The sequence below is a fragment of the Bubalus bubalis genome, chromosome 21 (genome assembly GCF_019923935.1).
Source record: "Bubalus bubalis isolate 160015118507 breed Murrah chromosome 21, NDDB_SH_1, whole genome shotgun sequence".
NCBI lineage: Eukaryota > Metazoa > Chordata > Mammalia > Artiodactyla > Bovidae > Bubalus > Bubalus bubalis.
The window spans coordinates 24979783-24998799 of NC_059177.1; the positions used below are offsets into that span (position 1 = coordinate 24979783).

The window sequence follows — 19017 nt, forward strand, 5'->3', positions numbered from 1 at the left end:
GAAATAGAAAAAAAAAGTGAAAGGAATGTTTGACTTTTTGGAATCAGTATGTAAGATCAAAAGAGACCCAACTTGTAATTTGGTCCATTTGAAAATGGACCCTCTGCAGTTGTTCTCGAGGAGAATTTGCCAAGACATATCAGAAACTTTAGCTTTTACATTCCTGTTACTCAATAATTTAATTTTCTAAAATTATACTGAAGAGGTTTGCATGCAGATGGACAAAATATGGCCCCAAGAATATTCATTTCATCATTATTTAAGACAACAAAAAATGTAAACAAAATAGAAGGAAAATAAATGTCCACAGAAGATATTAAGAAGAGGTGGCAAGAATAAGCAGAAGAAATGTACAAAAAAAGATCTTCACGACCCACATAATCATGAAGGTGTGATCACTCCCACTCACCTAGAGCCGGACATCCTGGAATGTGAAGTCAGGTGGGCCTTAGGAAGCATCACTACGAACAAAGCTAGTGGAGGCGATGGAATTCCAGTTCAGTGATTTCAAATTCTAAAGGATGATGCTGTGAAAGTGCTGCACTCAATATGCCAGCAAATTTGGAAAACTCAGCAGTGGCCACAGGACTGGAAAAGGTCAGTTTTCATTCCAATCCCAAAGAAAGGCAATGCCAAAGAATGCTCAAACTACCGCACAATTGCAGTCATCTCACACGCTAGTAAAGTAATGCTCAAAATTCTCCAAGCCAGGCTTCAGCAATATGTGAACCATGAAATTCCAGATGTTCAAGCTGGTTTTAGAGAAGGCAGAAGAACCACAAATCAAACTGCCAACATCCACTGGATCATCAAAAAAGCAAGAGAGTTCCAGAAAAACATGTATTTCTGCTTTATTGACTATGCCAAAGCCTTTGACTGTGTGGCTCACCACAAACTGTGGAAACCTCTGAAAGAGATGGGAATACCAGACCACCGGACCTGCCTCTTGAGAAACCTGTATGCAGGTCAGGAAGCAACAGGTAGAACTGGACATGGAACAACAGACTGGTTCCAAATAGGAAAAGGAGTACGTCAAGGCTGTATATTGGCACCCTGCTTATTTAACTTATATGCAGAGTACATCATGAGAAACGCTGGGCTGGAAGAAGCACAAGCTGGAATCAAGATTGCCGGGAGAAATATCAATAACCTCAGATATGGAGATGACACCACCCTTATGGAAGAAAGTGAAGAAGAACTAAAAAGCCTCTTGATGAAAGTGAAAGAAGAGAGTGAAAAAGTTGGCTTAAAGCTCAACATTCAGAAAACTAAGATTATGGCATCCGGTCCCATCATTTCATGGAAAATAGATGGGGAAACAGTGTCTGACTTTATTTTTCTGGTCTCCAAAATCACCGTGAATGGTGATTGTAGACATGAAGTTAAAAGACACTTGTTCCTTGGAAGGAAAGTTCTGACCAACCTAGACAGCATATTAAAAAGTAGAGACATTACTTTGCCAACAAAGGTCCATCTAATCAAGGCTATGGTTTTTCCAGTAGTCATGTATGGATGTGAGAGTTCGACTATAAAGAAAGCTGAGCGCTAAAGAATTGATGCTTTTGAACTGTGGTGTTGGAGAAGGCTCTTGAGAGTTCTTTGGACTGCAAGGAGATCCAACCAGTCCATCCTAAAGGAGATCAGTCCTGGGTGTTCTTTGGAGAGACTGATGTTGAAGCTGAAACTCCAATACTTTGGCCACTTGATGCGGAGAGCTGACTCATTTGAAAAGACTCTAATGCTGGGAAAGATTGAGGGCAGGAAGAGAAGGGGATGACAGAGGATGAGATGGTTGGATAGGATCACTGACACAATAGACATGGGTTTGGGTAGACTCCGGGAGTTGGTGATGGACAGGGGGCCTGGCGTGCTGTGGTTCATGGGGTCGCAAAGAGTCAGACACAACCGAGTGACTGAACTGAACTGAAATGTCCACCAGTAAGAGACTGGCTGAAAATACACATTTGAATGCCCCACTGTCATTCCATATGAAGGTACAAAAAATTGTTTAATCGGAAATGTATTCATAATATATACTTTTAAAGATTTTTAAAAGTGTTTTACAAAGAATATGCTGAAACGATTTGAGTATGAAAAGGAAGCAGTATTGGATTATAACCCAAAAGTGAAATAAATATCCACTACGTGATACTGATATAAATAAAAGATTGAATAAATTGATAAACGAGGGTGGAGAAGTGAAAAATCTCCCATGAGGAAGAATTGTAAATAAATTACATAGGTTCACACCTTAGAAGAAGTGAATCATGACCCCTTACTCATTAGATATGAACTGTATACTTTGACCCTTCCAAAGACTCAATAATGGGAAAAGAGAAAAATGAGTAGGTTTACAGTGGAGAACACTGACAAACCTTCTTCTGCCAAGTGATGAAGGCCAGCATTAGCACCCATAGATCGTATTGGTAGAGTAATAACCTGATATGATGGGTGAAAATGGCACTTTACTTTTGTGGTCTTTTTGCTCAAAACCCATAACCTCAGGTTAAAGTTAAGGAAAACAGCACACAAATTCCAGTAGAGGGTCATCCCACAATAAAAGTGACCACTACTCCTCAAAACTCTCAGGGTTATCAAAAACAATAAATGTCTGAGACATTGTTAATTACAGCCAAGAAGAGCCCAGGGAGACAAGAAAACTCAATATGGTACCTGGGATAGAATGTTAGAATTAAAAAGGATATCAAGTAAAACCAAGAAAATTTGAATAAAGTATGGCTTTAGTTAATAAAGACATATTTGTGTTTGTTCATTATTTGTAACATAAGTACCATCTGAATTTAAAGTATTAATAATAGGACAACTGTGTGGTATTATATGGGATTTTACTATACTGTCAGCTGACTTTCTGTTCTAAAGCCATTATTTTAAAATTTTGGGGGAAAAGGGGTATTAATGAAGTAGGAGAGAAAGAGGCAAGAATCTTCTATTCCTCAGAGACACACAAAAAAATTCCTTCAAAAACAGTCTCTTATTAGTTCTACCAAAGAAATTGAGAGTAACTCTTTCCAGTCTCAGTTTAAAAAGGAGTAACCTGGAGCAAAGATAATCAGGCAAGTTCCCAGAGAGAGTATTCTTGAATCTTTCTTCATTGAACGTTTGTAAGGAAAGAACATTTTCTAGGAAAAAAAAAAAAAAATGTGTGATCCATATTGTTATATCAATCCTATTTTCAGTAGCCTGCGAACTCCCTGGGGTCTTTCTATTATCTTTATATCCCCAGGGCCTAGCCCAGCATCTGCTGTCAGAATTCCTCCTGAATGAGTGAAGTCATAAAGGAATTAACTATTGAATAAGATATTCAATGCATATTTACTAAGTTAATAGATACTGGAGCTTAATTTGCCAAGTGAGTGAATGAGGGGATGTCAATAATCCTCATCAAGAATAAATACGTCATTTTAAAATGCTAAATCCATTGTTCTGAGCAAGTCCTTGAGGATTGTGTTAGCAAAGAAATATAATGCAGAAATCCCTTCTCTCCCTCCTGTGTATTCCTTTTTACCTTCTCAGTCAAAGCACCACTGAGAATTACAGTACCACAGTTTATTAATTGTTATTATGTATTGATTGCCTATTATAAGCTAGGGATCATGATAAGGGAGTGGTGAAGTTTACAATTATTTAAGCATCTGCCCACAATGCGGGAGACCCGGGTTCAATCCCTGGGTTGGGAAGATCCCCTGGAGAAGCAAATGGCAACCCACTCCAGTACTCTTGCCTGGAAAATTCCACAGACTGAGGAGCCTGGTAGGCTACAGTCCATGGGGTCACAAAGAGTTGGACACAACTGAGTGACTTCACTTTCACTTTCACTTTACATTAATCCTATTCTCTCTATAGTCCACCTGCCTATCTATCTATTCATCCATTGAGTTTTTGCCTTTGTTTTACAGATAGGAAACTGATCATAGTGGTCCAGCTATTGACAGGGGAAAGAAAAGGAAGATAGCACTAAGTCGTGTTCAACTCTTGCGATCCCATAAACTGTAGCCTACCAGGTTTCTCTCTCCATGGGATTCTCCAGACAAGAATACTGGAGTGGGTTGCCATTTCCTTCTCCAGGGGAACTTGACAGGGGGACTGAGTATTTAAACCCTGATCTCTTCAAAGCCTATATAACTTTCTAGAACACCATGTTTCCTTGAAATGTTAGTGAATCCACTGGTAAAACTTTCAGCCCTATGATAAATGTGTGTTTATGTGTTCCTTTGTTGAGGATTGCTGTCTTTCAGTTTTTCAAAGATTGGCTTGAATGCTTGTCAGTTCTCATATTTGCATGGAATTTACCATATCATCTCATGCGAACCAATAGAAAATCATGATAAAATACAAAGCAGTTAGAAAGAATCTGAAGAGTACCTTCAGTATACTACATTGTGGGACAAACAGGACAAGCTATTCATAGGAAAATAATTTACTCTCTATCCATTTAACTTAATGAGAAAATGTTTTATTTTTATTTTTTTCTTTCTCTTTTTTTTTAAAAAATTTATTTATTTATTGGAGGCTAATTATTTTACAATATTGTATTGGTTTTGCCATACATTGACATGGATCCGCCACGGGTGTACATGTGTTCCCGACATTCAAATGGGAAATTTTTAAGATGTCTCTCTGAATTTTTTTAAAGCAAGTGTTAAAATCCTGAAAACCCTGAATTCACCTAGATTAATATTAACATATTATTGGCCAGAGATGTATTAATACCGCAGGCATTAGTTTCTGCTAAAAACTAATAATGTGTTAAAATGCTACTGTCATTCTGAGCATCCTGAGCAATCTTTCTGTGGTATGCTCTTCAGTGATGTCCATATGTGTAAAAGAAAGCAAAGTCAAATAGCTGCTCTTTCATCTGAAAGTTCTGAAATAGATAACAACATCTTGGTGAGACTTCATATTTACTGCTTTACATTAATAGCTAAGCTGGAGTATCTTTTCCTTCATAAATTAGAAAAAAATGAATAAGATATACCTGTATACATAAATATCATTGTCTATACATAAATAGAGCCCTCTGTGTGAAGGCTTCATAACACACAGGAACGTTGAGTAAAGTGACTAATTTTATTTGCATTCCAGAGCATTGACAGCAAAGTTATTAAGAAAAAAAAAAGAAAAGTATATATGTTTGGTTGTTTATGAGAGTTTTAGAAGAGTTATAATTATATCAGTTTAACTTCTTTACTAAGAATAAAGGCATATATTTTCTTGAAAGGAGACACAGAGATCTATCAGTAAATCATACTATATTTGAATAGCACCTATCCAAGGAGTTTCTCAGGGTATTTCACAATACAATTAATTTGCAGCTTAGATAATTAAGAGTCTGCCATGTTAAACAAATGAGACAAAACTGAGAATTGAAAGCTGTGATCATGTCAGCTCTGAAACTCCAACATAGAAAGTGAGATACATGTCCCCAAAGTCATAGTAATTAAAGTTCAAGCAGGTATCTGAAGTTTTGTCTCAATTATTCTATATTCACATTAGCCCATGGTGGTTTAAGATAGCTAGGGTCTTTGAGTAAACACTCTAGCCAGCCTTCCATAGATCTCATTCTCCACACTCTCTGCCTGCATGACTGCAGTAGCCCCCTAGGTTGGTTGGTATGTGTTCTGTACTCTTCCTAAACATCTATCCTAGATTTTTATAAATAGTAGCTATTACCATTGCCACATATAAACCAGAGGGGTGTATTCTCCGCAATGGCCCTGATTGATTTTTAGAGAGAGTTTTTTCTTCTCATTCAAAAATAATGAATTTTGAAAAGGTTATCTTTTGAATTATCAAAAACTTTAATATATAAAATTAAACTTGTTATTTGCTGTAATATTAGTAATTGCAGATTACTATCCATAATTTTACCATCCATAATTTTACTATCCATAATTACTATCCATAATTTCATTCTCTTGATAACATCTTTTTTACCATTTTGCTGAAAATTTTCAAGCCTTTTAAAGGAAAACATTTACAGAATTGAGGGCTAACTGCATCTGCACATGGAGAATTAACTTGTATATTAAAAAGATAATTTGATGTAAATATCAAATGGCTAAAAGCATGAGTTTTGGAGTCAGAATCAATTATTTTTAATTTGAATTGCAAATTTACAACTTATGTATATCAATTATTTCATTTCTCCAAACTTCACCTTTTTACCTTCAAAATTAGCCTTAAAAAAAAAATCTGAAATTTAGCACTGTTGGATTAACTGGACCTGCATTTACTCTCCTGCCAGAAACAATTATAAAACTGGACAAATATAACGGGAAACAAACCTGATTCCAGGGAAGTAACAATGGGCAGCATAAAACTGTGATCCCTAAAGGATAGGAAATATACGAAGTAAGCCATGGATGTCCCAGGTTCTTTACCTCCAGGCACTTTCCAGAACACTGAATGAAGAAGCAAACATAAATAAGACAAAACTACATACATCACCGGAGAAGGCAATGGCACCTCACTCCAGTACTCTTGCCTGGAAAATCCCATGGATGGAGGAGCCTGGAAGGCTGCAGTCCATGGGACCGCTGAGGGTCGGACATGACTGAGCGACTTCGCTTTTACTTTTCACTTTCATGCACTGGAGAAGGAAATGGCAACCCACTCCAGTGTTCTTGCCTGGAGAATCCCAGGGACAGGGAAGCCTGGTGGGCTGCCGTCTATGGGGTCGCACAGAGTCGGACACGACTGAAGTGACTTAGCATAGCATAGCATAGTATACATACATCACTGAGTTAGGAGACACAAGGTGCCTGAAGTGGCTGGGATTGCAGAGCAGAGTATCAGAGACAATGGGACTAGAAAAAGAAAGTGCTCCAGAAATCTGCATAAGAATGAGAAATGAGGCTGGGCAAGGAACAATTTTCAGAGCACAAACAGGGCTAAAAGATGTTCGAGTTGTAAAATTTAAAAATAAAATAAAAAAAAATAAAGAATAATATGACACACACACAAAAAAATAAAAAATAAAAGTCAATCTATCAAAAAAAAAAAAGATGTTAGAGTTCTAACATGCTAGAGAAGAGAGAGAGTAAACATTTAGAGCATTTGATAGGAAGAAACATCTTAGAAATAAACTAGCCTTAGACTAACATCTACTCCATACTCAAGGAAGTTTAAAAATAAGCTACAGAAAGGTCAAGCAGATTCACTACAACATAATTCCTATCAATAAAATCCAATACTTGAAAAAATACACAACAATCCAGCTTTTAACAACATAATATTTATTATATCTCTAATTAAATTAAATTATTAGATAGCCTGAAAAGCATAAAAAATAGGAATCATGATTAAAAGCAAAAACAGTCAACAGAAACAGATCCATAAATTATTGAGATTTTAAACTTAGCTAACAAGGACATTCATATATCAATAGGTCTTCTGAATAAATAGCTAGGGGTTATAGGTAAAGAAACTGCAGACCTCAGTCTCTAATTAAGAGAGTCTCTAGGGAAACCTGAAGATAACGGAAAACAGAAAGAAAAACAAGAGGGAGTTTCAGCCTCTGAAACCACAGCTATGGCAAACAATAAACACAGCCTAACTCCTTGCCAGATAAACATAGAAGTTTACACTAAAATCTAGAGTAAAATCACTTACTTTTACCTATTACATCCTACTAGGTTTTTAACAACAACAAAAATATATAAAAGGCCAATTAAAATGTACATTCTGCAGAGAAAAGCAAACAGTGGAACCAAACTCAAATACGGCAAATATTTTTAAATTATCACATTGGGAATTTGAAACTATTAAAATTAATATGTTAAGGGCTCTAATGGAAAAAGCAGACAGCATGAAAGAACAGAGGATTGATGTAGCAGGAAAACAAAAGAAATTCTAAGAAAGGATCAAAAGGAAGAGATAGATACAAAAACACTGTAACGTAAATGAGAATGTCTTTGATAGGTTTACCAGTGGACTGAGCATGAGGAAAGAGTAAGTGAATGAGAAGAAATGTCAATGGAAAAATCCCAAATTAAAATGTGAAGAGAAAGAAAGAAAGAAAGAATGGAATATCCAGGAACTGGGGGCAACTACAAATGGTGAAACAGATGTCTAATGGGAACACCAGAAGGAGAGCAAAGAGAGAAATGAACAGAATAAATATTTGAAGTAAGAATGACTGGAAATTTTCCAAAATTAGTGACAGTTACCAAACCACAGACCCAGGAAGCTCAGAGGCCAATTAGCAAGATAAATTCCAAAATAATCTGCCCATTCAAGAGAAGGAATATTCCCAGGATAAAGGGAATTATTTCCTAGCTACTTAGGAAATATTTCCACAAATATTTCATGAAAACCAGTCTGTATTTCAGAAACTGTTTAAAGTCCTTTAAAAAAAAATGGTGAATATGATGTGGGAATGACTTATGTTATTTTGTGTGTGTGTGTGTGTGTGTGTGTTCCTCTTTCTTATTCACCTACTAATTTCCTTACCCCCCTCTACTTCAACTCCTTTCTCATGAACTAAAATATATAAACCTTAGTTTAATGAATGTATAATTTATAGCATAAACAGTAGTCAGTAATTAGTTAGCAAAAGTGTTTAGAAACATTGATGTATAGAACAGTCTTTTGGACTCTGTGGGAGAGGGAGAGGGTGGGATGATTTGGGAGAATGGCATTGAAATATGTATAATATCATATATGAAACGAGTCGCCAGTCCAGGTTCAATGCAGGATACTGGATGCTTGAGGCTGGTGCACTGGGACGACCCAGAGGGATGGTATGGGGAGAGAGGAGGGAGGAGAGTTCAGGATGGGGAATACATGTATACCTGTGGCAGATTCATTTTGATATATGGCAAAACCAATACAATATTGTAAAGTTAAATAAAATAAAATTAAAAAAAAATAAACATTGTTGATAAGAGAAAGAACTCTTGATTTTATTCCTCACTGAACCAATTACCTTTTTCAGTTTGGGGTGTATCCAACTTACTACAGAGAAGTGGTGTACCTCAGAAAGTGAATGAGGAGATTTAAAAGGATTTGTACAAAGCAGTCCCAACATTGTTTGGAACATATTGGTTTGAAAAAAATATAACAAAATCAAGTATTGCATGCAATATTTTTATAAAGAGTTGTCAGAGAACATGATTTATAATTATCATTCAATAGTTTGTAAAACACTTGGCAATAGACCTGCAAATAGATATTTATCATTTAAAAGGGGGGTTGATAATTATGTTTATCAATTAATTAACTTCCTAGGGAGTGCATTGTTTGTGTGTATGTTAATGCTGCAAATTCAGAAAAGTCAGTAGAGTATTTGGTAAATGTCCACTGCAGAGGGCACAGGCAGTAAAAAATCTTTTTTGTTAGTAGCTAACATTTGCAGGAGAAGGCAATGGCAACCCACTCCAGCACTCTTGCCTGGCAAATCCCGTGGACGGAGGAGCCTGGTAGGCTGCAGTCCATGGGGTTGCTAGGAGTTGGACAGGACTGAGCGACTTCACTTTCATGCACTGGAGAAGGAAATGGCAACCCACTCCAGTGTTCTTGCCTGGAGAATCCCAGGGACAGGGGAGCCTGGTGGGCTGCCGTCTCTGGGGTCGCACAGAGTCGGATACGACTGAAGCGACTTAGCAGCAGCAGCAGCTAACATTTGCATAATATTTTCCAAATATATAAAGGATTTTCATCTACATTCTGTTCATCTGAAGAAATGAAAACTATGTCTGCACTTCAGTTACACAGAATACATGTTTCTTACACAGAACATTTTAACACTATCATTATGTCCTTGTGGATGCTTCAAACTTTCCATTTTAACACTGAGGCATTTCAATTCCATTTTAATAATAGCTTTAATAAATATAATCTCAACAGTGATTAACTTTGTCAGATAAAATGTTATGGGACATACTCCACTAAATCAATTATTTCCTTGATGATTTTTTAAGAGGTACAGTGAAGTAATTCTCATCATTTTCCCATTCTTCCTTAATTTTATTTCATGTGCATCAGCTCTTTTATATACAAACTTAACAATGAACATACACTTTATCATTGAGGGATTTTTATTTTGTACATACACATCATATTTGCCATATTTTTACATATCTTATACACTGTAATTTTCAAAACAATACAGGAGATAGATATCATTTTAATCTTTTTTGCATGAGGATATGGAAATTCATAACAGTTAAGAAGGATGCTTGCCAATTGTTAGACAACTCTTGAGAAAATTGAGAATTCAATCTGCCTCCTCTAACTTGGAGAGCAGTTATCTTAACCATTTCCTCAAGTTTCTAAGTTCAGAATTTAAAATCAGGTGAGACTAAATTTTAAGTGTCCTTTCTTTCTTATCAGAAACATGAAGTTGAACCAGTTACTTATATCCTTTGATCCTCATCATCTTCCTCAAATATAATAAAAATATGAGGTACCCTGCACAACTAAGAGGATTAGGCATATCATATAAATTCTTAGCTATAAATGATTAGCACATGAAATTTATTTACATGAGATTCTTGAGAACTAGCATCAATCTTTTTCATTTATTTATTATGTGAGTATTTTTTAAATTACAGTGATCTATATTTCCTGATGCTAAACATGATAGAGTAAACTATTAATATTCTTTTCAGATACTATTTTTCATTGGTTTTCTTTTATAAATAAATCAACAAATTTTCAAAGTATTTTGCTGTTATTTTATGGTGTTTTATATACTTTAATTTCTGAGAAAGCTTGAAAATGGTGAAAGTTCATCATATCTTTCAAGGCAAATAAACAAAAACTGACAAAACTCCCAACTGTCAGTCTCTTAAAATAATTTAAACAATCTATAATTATTTATTGAACAAATACTATGGGGCCAAATATGTAAAATTCAACAGTCCATGAGCTGAGAATTTCCAGGTGTTCAAGCTAGATTTAGAAAAGGCAGAGGAACCAGAGATCAAATTGCCAACATCCATTGGATCATAGAAAAAGCAAGAGAATTCCAGAAAAACATCTACTTCTGCTTTATTGACTACACTAAGCTTTTGACTGTGTGGATCACAGCAAATTGTGGAAAATTCTTAAAGAGATGGGAATACCAGACCACCTTCCTTGCTCTTGAGAATTCTGTATGCAGGTCAAAAAGAAACAGTTAGAACTGGACATGGAACAATGGACTGGTTTCAAATTTGGAAAGGAGTACGTTAAGACTGTATATTGTCACCCTGCTTATTTAATTTTTATGCAGAGAACATGATGCAAAATACTGGGGGGTTGGATGAAGCTCAAGCTGAAATCAAGATTGCCGGGAGAAATATCAATAACCTCAGACATGCAGATGACATCATCCTTATGGCAAAAAGTGAAGAAGAACTAAAGAGCCTCTTGATGAAAGTAAAAGAGGAGAGTGAAAAATCTGGCTTAAAATTCAACACTCAAAAATGAAGATCATGGCAACTGGTCCCATCATTTCATGGCAAATAGATGGGGAAACAATGGAAACAGGCAGACTTTATTTTGGGGGGCTCCAAAATCACTGCAGATGGTGACTGCAACCTTGAAATCAAAAGATGCTTGCTCCTTGGAGGAAAAGCTATGACCAACCTAGATAGCACATTAAGAAGCAGAGATGCTACTTTGCCAACAGAGGTCCATCTAGTCAAAGCTATGGTTTTTCCAGTAGTCGTGTATGGATGTTCAACCATGAAGAAAGGTGAACACTGAAGAAGTGATGCTTTTGCACTCTGTGTTTTTGGAGAAGACTCTTGAGAGTCTGTTGAAGTGTAAGGAGACCAAACTAGTTATCCTAGAGGATATCCTGAATATTCATTAGAAGGACTGATGCTGAAGCTGAAATTCCAATACTTTGGCCACCTGATGCAAAGAATTGACTCATTGGAAAAGACCCTTATGCTGGAAAAGATTGAAGGCAGGAGGAGAAGGGGACAACAGAGGATGAGATGGTTGGATGGCATCACCGACTCAATGGACACGAGTTTGAGCAAGCTCCTGAAGTTGATGATGGGACAAGGAAACCTGGCATGCTTCAGTCCGTGGTCTCGCAAAGAGTCAGACACAACTGAGCAACTGAACTGACAGTCAATTCTGATTCTTTGCGACCCTGTGGACTGTAGCCTGCCAGGCTCCTCTGTCCACAGGATTCTCTAGGCAAGAATAGTGGAGTGGGTTGCAATTTCCTCTTCCAGTGGATCTTCCCAGTCCAGGGATTGAACCCATATCTCCTGCTGCTCTTGCATTGCAGGCAGATTCTTTACCACTCAGCCACTAGGGAAACAGAGCCAAATAATGCTGATTACAAAATATTTAGTAACCAGCATTATTTGAATTGGGCTTCCCCTCTGGCTCAGTGGTGAAGAATCCCACCTGCAATGCAGGAAATGTAGAAGATATTGGTTCCATCCCTGGGTCTGGAAGATCCACTGGAGGAGGAAATGGCAACTCGTTCCAGTATTCTTGCCTGGCAAATTCCATGGACAGAGAAGCCTAGCAGTCTACACTCCTTAGTGCTGGAAAGAGTTGGACACCACTGAGCATGCACACAGAAACGAACAAACATTATTTGGATTGCTTGGCATATTTGTTTAATAATAGGATGAAGACTTTTAAGGATGTTTCCCACAGTTTTGAATGTAAATCATTATTTCTGAATATGAGGCCCACATGAGGAATAGATTCTGGATTTATAGGCAAGCACTTAAAAGTGGTGCTGAGAGTAAAGTCTCTTACTATTCAAAGTATCTTCTATAGGCAAGAAGAATCACTATTACCTAGGAGTTTGTTGGAAATGAAGAAATCAGATAACACACCAAATCTATTGAATCTCAGTTTAACTATCCTCCAGATAATTCATATATACATTAATATTTTAAAGTGGAATTTTATCACTTTGTTACTTGGTTACTGGTGTTTATGGGTGTCAAAATGAAATTTTAATATTGCTAAAATGCAGTTATGAACATTCCATGAAAAAAAATATATATGTGGCTGGATTTAAAGCTTTCCAAACTTATTGCTTATAAACACTTATCTGAGTAGTAAAGCAAAATGCTTCCCCTACCAGGACAGGTTTGGCTCAATTCTAATTATCCACTATGAACAATGGCCTTTAATTTGCCTTATTTTGGAAACTAGCTGTGCAGGTTTTTCATTTACAAGAGTTGTTGGTTAATTAAGCAAGGAGACATTCCAGGTAATATATTTCTGGATGTACAAGAAAATAGAGTGAAGGATACATCAAAAATTTAGTGACCTGCTTGCCATCTTATGCAAGCTCACTTATCACTTTGCAATGTGCTGCCTAAGTGGCTTACACTGTGCTTAAACTAGAGTAAATATTGGCCCAGTTGGCAGAATCATCTCCCCAATCATTTTTAGAGTATTAATATTAGACATGTTTATTTAAAGTCCAATCAGAAAGTTCCACTTTTGCCCAGCTTTTAAAATGTTTGCTGATTTACCTATAGGGCAACATTTGAATACCAAAATATTTGTTTGTTTGTATTAATTAAAACAATTAGAAAAAGAAAAAACAACCTTACTTTCCAAGGGCAAAGCATTCCAGTTTTACAGATGAATCCTTGGCAGCTTGAATAATTTCAGGAAAACGCACTTCAATCTTTGGTTCATATTCCCCCATCACACCTGTTAAATACCAAAAGAGCTAGCAGCATTTCTAAAGAACAGAGATTTTATATGAAGCAAATGCTTTAGTTATCAAAATTTGATTATTCTATTCTTTAGTTAACAATATTTTTCTATACTGATGATGAATGATGGAGAGCATCACTTCATGATGCTGTTTAAAAAAATTAGTTCATTCCTCTCTCCCCTAAAAAAGAAATACCTAAGATATAATACCAAAATATCAGAATAAATGCATTCCAAATTTCCCTGTATTCCACAAGAGCATCTTAAAAATAAAATAAATTCTTTTATAAAATAAAAATACTTCCTTTTTTAGAACTTAATCATTCTAAACATTTGAAGAGGCTGTGGTTGAAAAGACAGAGTACTACTTCATTCAAATAAATTGGTAAATTTTATTTTTTCTATTTCCTTGACATGTGATATTTCTTGAGTGACTACTTTTAGAAGAGGTTTTTTTTAGTATTATGTATGATGCTTTTGTATATTTTTACCAAAAATGTATTGAAAAGAATAGAGGAGATGGAATAATGAAGGAATTAAGAAGAGAAGTTAAGAAAGTAGGTAGATAGGGAGAAAAAAGGCCAATATGATAGTTTCTATGCATATTACTGGCTTAGGAGCTCTTGTGATCATGAACAGAGCACTCACTGAAGGGGAGAAATTGGACTTAAGAATAAGTCCAGTGGTTGATGAATTCTAAATTAAGACCATGCAAATATATTTGAATAGTTAGTGATTATAAAAGCTCTGTCATAAGAACTCCCTGTATGGAGCTAATTCCATGATTCTGTTAGCCATCATTAAATTATATTCCTGCTTTTCTTGAACTTAGAGAGGAGAAAAACACTATAGACGTATTACACAAGTCCAGAATCTGATCAGAAAACGCATCAACAGATATTTCCATCTTTACATTTACCACTGTGAATATTTAATTAAAGAATCAACTAGAGGATTCTTCTACTTTGATGACTTTCTTAGGTTTTCTAGCTCTAAATCTTGTACCAGCTATGGCTTGACTAAACTCCAAAATCATCAGAGACCAATCTAAATTATGTTTCTTGGAGAAATATAATTAGTATGAATTTTGTGTTTCATTTTTCTTTGGAATGCTCATTATTAATGTTGACTTGATTTACTTTCCTTGGATGTGAATTGTTTTCCTGCCTTACCAACTAGGAAATAAAAGGGTGAACAAAAGAGACAAATATGGAAAAGAAAGCGGTGTTAAAGAAAAGCTGTATCGTATATTCATCAAAAATATATTAGGTGAATGAATAATTTTGTCAGCATTCACACATTCACACACACATAACTACTCTCTCAAACATTGTTTCTTTTTTAATAAAATATTTCTTAAGCGAAGAAAGGATCTGTTTCAGATCCAGAGAGGAAGTGGCATAGCATTCTCAGAATCATCTATACTATACCATGTGGATTAATTATATAGTTTTCTATTATTTTTGACAATATGTGGTTTTTCATCATATTTGTGAATTAAACCTCAACTCCTAGATATTATGGCTCCACTGAAACAGAGGAAAGCAGAAAGTTCTGCAGATATCCCCAAGTTTCAAAATTCACAGACAAAATTTATCCCTAAGATAACTCATCATCTTACCATCAGTGCGCTGTACTAATGGAGTGGGTGGTCCTTGAACACTCCTCTGGGCTTCTTCGTTTGTTATGAAGCAAGTGTAGTTGCCAACATCTGATGGCTCCACTTTGGCAATGTACAAGTTCCCTGTCTCTTGTGATACAAACCGTCTGTTGTCCTCTTGAACATATAAGGGGTTATCGTTGAAAGTCCATGCATAAGATAAATCTGGAAACAGAACAAAATAAGTATTATCCTTACTGTATTCATTCTTATCTGAGAGTTCTGTGCCCTGCTTCTCCATAAATAGAATACAACTGTGCCCCTCTTTGTCCAGTTTGTGCCTGTCATCCTGATGTAATTGTTTTATTTCTTTTTAATTAAGTATTTCCCAATTTGGATAATATGGTTTTCCTGTCCATCACTGGCTTTGTGTAATTAAAGATGTGATGGTGAGATGTCAAGGGAACAAGTAGATGAACTTATTAAGGAAATCTATATGGTATAAAATATTATGGGCTCAAAATGTACACTGAATTTCTACATCAATGCTCATGTTAAAGCTGTGCTTCTCAATAAGCAATCAGAAGGATGCTCATATGAATCATGTTTAGGGGTGTTTGCTAAAAATTTTACTTCAAGGTGTAAGGTCAGGGACCCTACCACTTGGAATCATTCATTCAATTATTACACAATTTCTGAATATCTCTTTTGTGACCATTTTTGGACTTAGAACACATCAAAGCAAAACCTGTGCCTTATAAAACTTGACCTAGTAAACTGATTACAACTAGTGTGGATAATCTTAATGTGGGCTGATATGTGCTTTGGCAGAAGCATCGGAACTCAGATGAGGAGCTTAGAATGATCTGTGGTCAGAAAAGCCTTCTGAAAAGAAATCCATGCTCAAACTAGTAGGATGAATGGGAGCTATCCAGGCAACAGATGAACAAACCTTGCTCAGAGAACAAAAGCGTGAAGATGAAAGAGAACATATCATTTTTGCTGAACATCCATCAACCTCTGGAAATCTTATATATAAATATGAATATAAATATATAGAGGCATATATAACTGATATAATTATCATGCTATAAAATGCACAAGTCCTAAGTGTTCAGTTCAGTTAATTGTAACAATCTAAGCACTATGAAATCACCAGCCTAAAATAAATTATGGAACAGTCCCATCTTTAGAAATTTTATTATGTCCTTATTTGTCAACCTCTACTGTTGTAACAACTACCAGAGTTCTATCATCATAGGTTATTGGATTTCATAAAAGCAGAATCAAAGAGAATGCACTTCTTTTTGAACTTTTATATTGGAATCTAGTTGCTTAACAATGTTGTGTTAGTTGCAGGTGTACAGTAGAGTGATTCAGTTATGCATGTAGCTATTCTTGTATCAATTTTTCCCCATGTAGGTTATTTCAGAGTATTGAACAGAGTTACCTGTGCTATAAGGTAGGTCCTTGTTGATTATCTATTTTAAATATAGCGGTGTGTGCATATCAGCCTCCAAGTCCCAATGTACTGCTTTGTGTCTGGTTTGTTTAATGTATCTTAATGTCCCCCTATGTAGTTGTGACTATCAGTACTTCTTTTCTTTCTCTTGCTGAATGGAATTCCATTTTTATGAATATACCACAATGTGTTTGGCTGCTTTCCTGTTGAAGATTATTAGAATTGTTTCCATTTGGGGACCATTATATTGGGTTGGCCAAAAAGTTAGTTCGGGTTTTTCCATACGATGTTATGGAAAGACCTCAGTGACATTTTTGGCCAATCCAATGCATTAGGCTCATATAAATATTATTTTCTAAGACTGTCTGTGGACATTTTCACTTTTCTTTGTTAAGTCCCTAGACGTGAACTACAGGGTAGATGTATGTTTTACTTAATTAAAAAAAAAAAAAACTACAAAAGACTTTTCCAGTTACACTAGTTGATATCTCTATCTGCAATATATGAGAGTTAGAATTGGTGTACATCTCTGCAAAAACTATGTTGTCATTTTTTAAATTTTATCTAGATATCATTGAGCAAGGGGGTTGCAGGTGGCACTAGTGGTAAAGAATCTGCCTTCCAATGCAGGAGATGCCAGAGATGAGGGTTCGATCCCCTGGAGGAGGGCATGGCAAGCCTTCTTGCCTGGAGAATCCCATGAGCAGAGGAGGCTGGCGGGCCACAGTCCATGGGATCACAAAGAATCAGAAATGACTGAAGTCACTTAGCCAGCACGCGTCGTTGAGCAAAGGAAAATAGTCTCATGTATTAAGGTTTTGTAAGTGTGGTACTAATAAGGTTAAGAAATTGTATGTATTGTGAAAACTAGATACAAATGAACTTATGTCAAGGAAAGTGGAAGAACTTAACTGGTTCAAAAATGACTCCTTCCCCAAATATGTGGGAGCTATAGGTGCTGGGGTGAAAAGGGGAAATATACTAATGATGGTTAAAATGTCTTCAATTGTAGATGAACTTGGACATCACACATTTGGAAATCACAGTCACAGGAGAACAGTTAAAGCAACTGGGAACCTCTTGTCCAGCCAGAGGTTACAGTTCATGTTTGTCATCTGTACTTATGTTAAAACTAGTGCAGAAGCAAGACATGGCAGAGACAAAAAAGAAAAAAATTGAAAGCTAATTATTTCTATAATGTTCTAGCAGTCCTCTTCAGATAGAAGCAGACAACCTGAAACATTTTTCACTAATAGAACTGATTTAAAATTCTCTAGAGGGATGATGAAGCAATATGAATTGAAAGCTATTTTGACCTTAAATCTGATCCATATACAAAAACTCTTGAGAAAATGCGTGTGCGCTCTATTGTTTTAATCGTGTCTGACCTTAAAGAGTAAATCGTGTTTTAATCTTTGTGACTTATAGACTATAACCTGCCAGGCTTCTCTGTCCTTGGGACTCTCCAGGCAAGAATACTGGAGTGGGTTGTCATGGCCTCCTCCAGGGGATCTTCCCAACTCAGGGATCAAACCCAGGTCTCTTAAGTCTCCTGTATTTCCTGCACTGCAGGTGGATTCTTTACTCACTAAGCCACCTGGGAAGGTGCTTGAGAAAGTGGAAATGTGTGAATTTTGGCATCTTTATCATCCCTTTCAAACCAGGAAAAAAAAACAGATACGCATTAACAATATACTTAGGGAACCAGATTCTTTTTAAAGAATGAAAAAAAAGAAGATAGAAAAGAGACAGAAGAAAATAATGAGTTTACAAAAAACAGACTAAATTAAATCACTTATGTATTAAATTATATATTGTATTTGCAATGTATTAAATTCGACAATTCATAAATTATTTCAGTAAGAATAAATTCATCTAAATAGCCAGAACTCTGGTATCATTCTCAGGAATGAATAAGATATGACAGAAATATATAACAAAGAGGATGAACAGCAACAAAAATGCCACTTAAGCATGAAATATAAAAATTCACAAAGTGTCATTAAGCCTATAAAATTAGTGTTCAGGAAGAAAAACAATCTAAGACATGTTATTACATGAAAAGTATATTGTAAATAAAAATGTTTAGTATGATCTCATAAAAAATTATGCATTTACATGTATGAGAACTTATGTGTGTGTGTTTCTACAAATTTTTAAATTTAAAAATCTAGGCATGTATACAGTGGCTTTCTCAAGAGAAGGGAAAGAAACACAGAAGACTTCTCTATATAATTTGTGCCTGTCATATTTGAATATTTAATTATTATTTAATTGTGCAAATGGGAAAAATAAACAA

General features: G+C 35.8%; 1 protein-coding gene across 1 annotated transcript in view; it reads right to left on the minus strand.

The window, feature by feature from the left end:
- The window catches only part of CNTN6 (contactin 6), a 262943-nt gene that overhangs the window by 106847 nt on the left and 137079 nt on the right, over window positions 1–19017 (minus strand). Inside the window, exons 5-6 of the mRNA XM_025272271.3 lie at window positions 15278–15481; window positions 13548–13650 (exon numbers count right to left, since the gene is read on the minus strand). Coding sequence (XP_025128056.3) covers window positions 13548–13650; window positions 15278–15481 — 307 coding nt within the window. The remainder of the gene's footprint in view (window positions 1–13547; window positions 13651–15277; window positions 15482–19017) is intronic.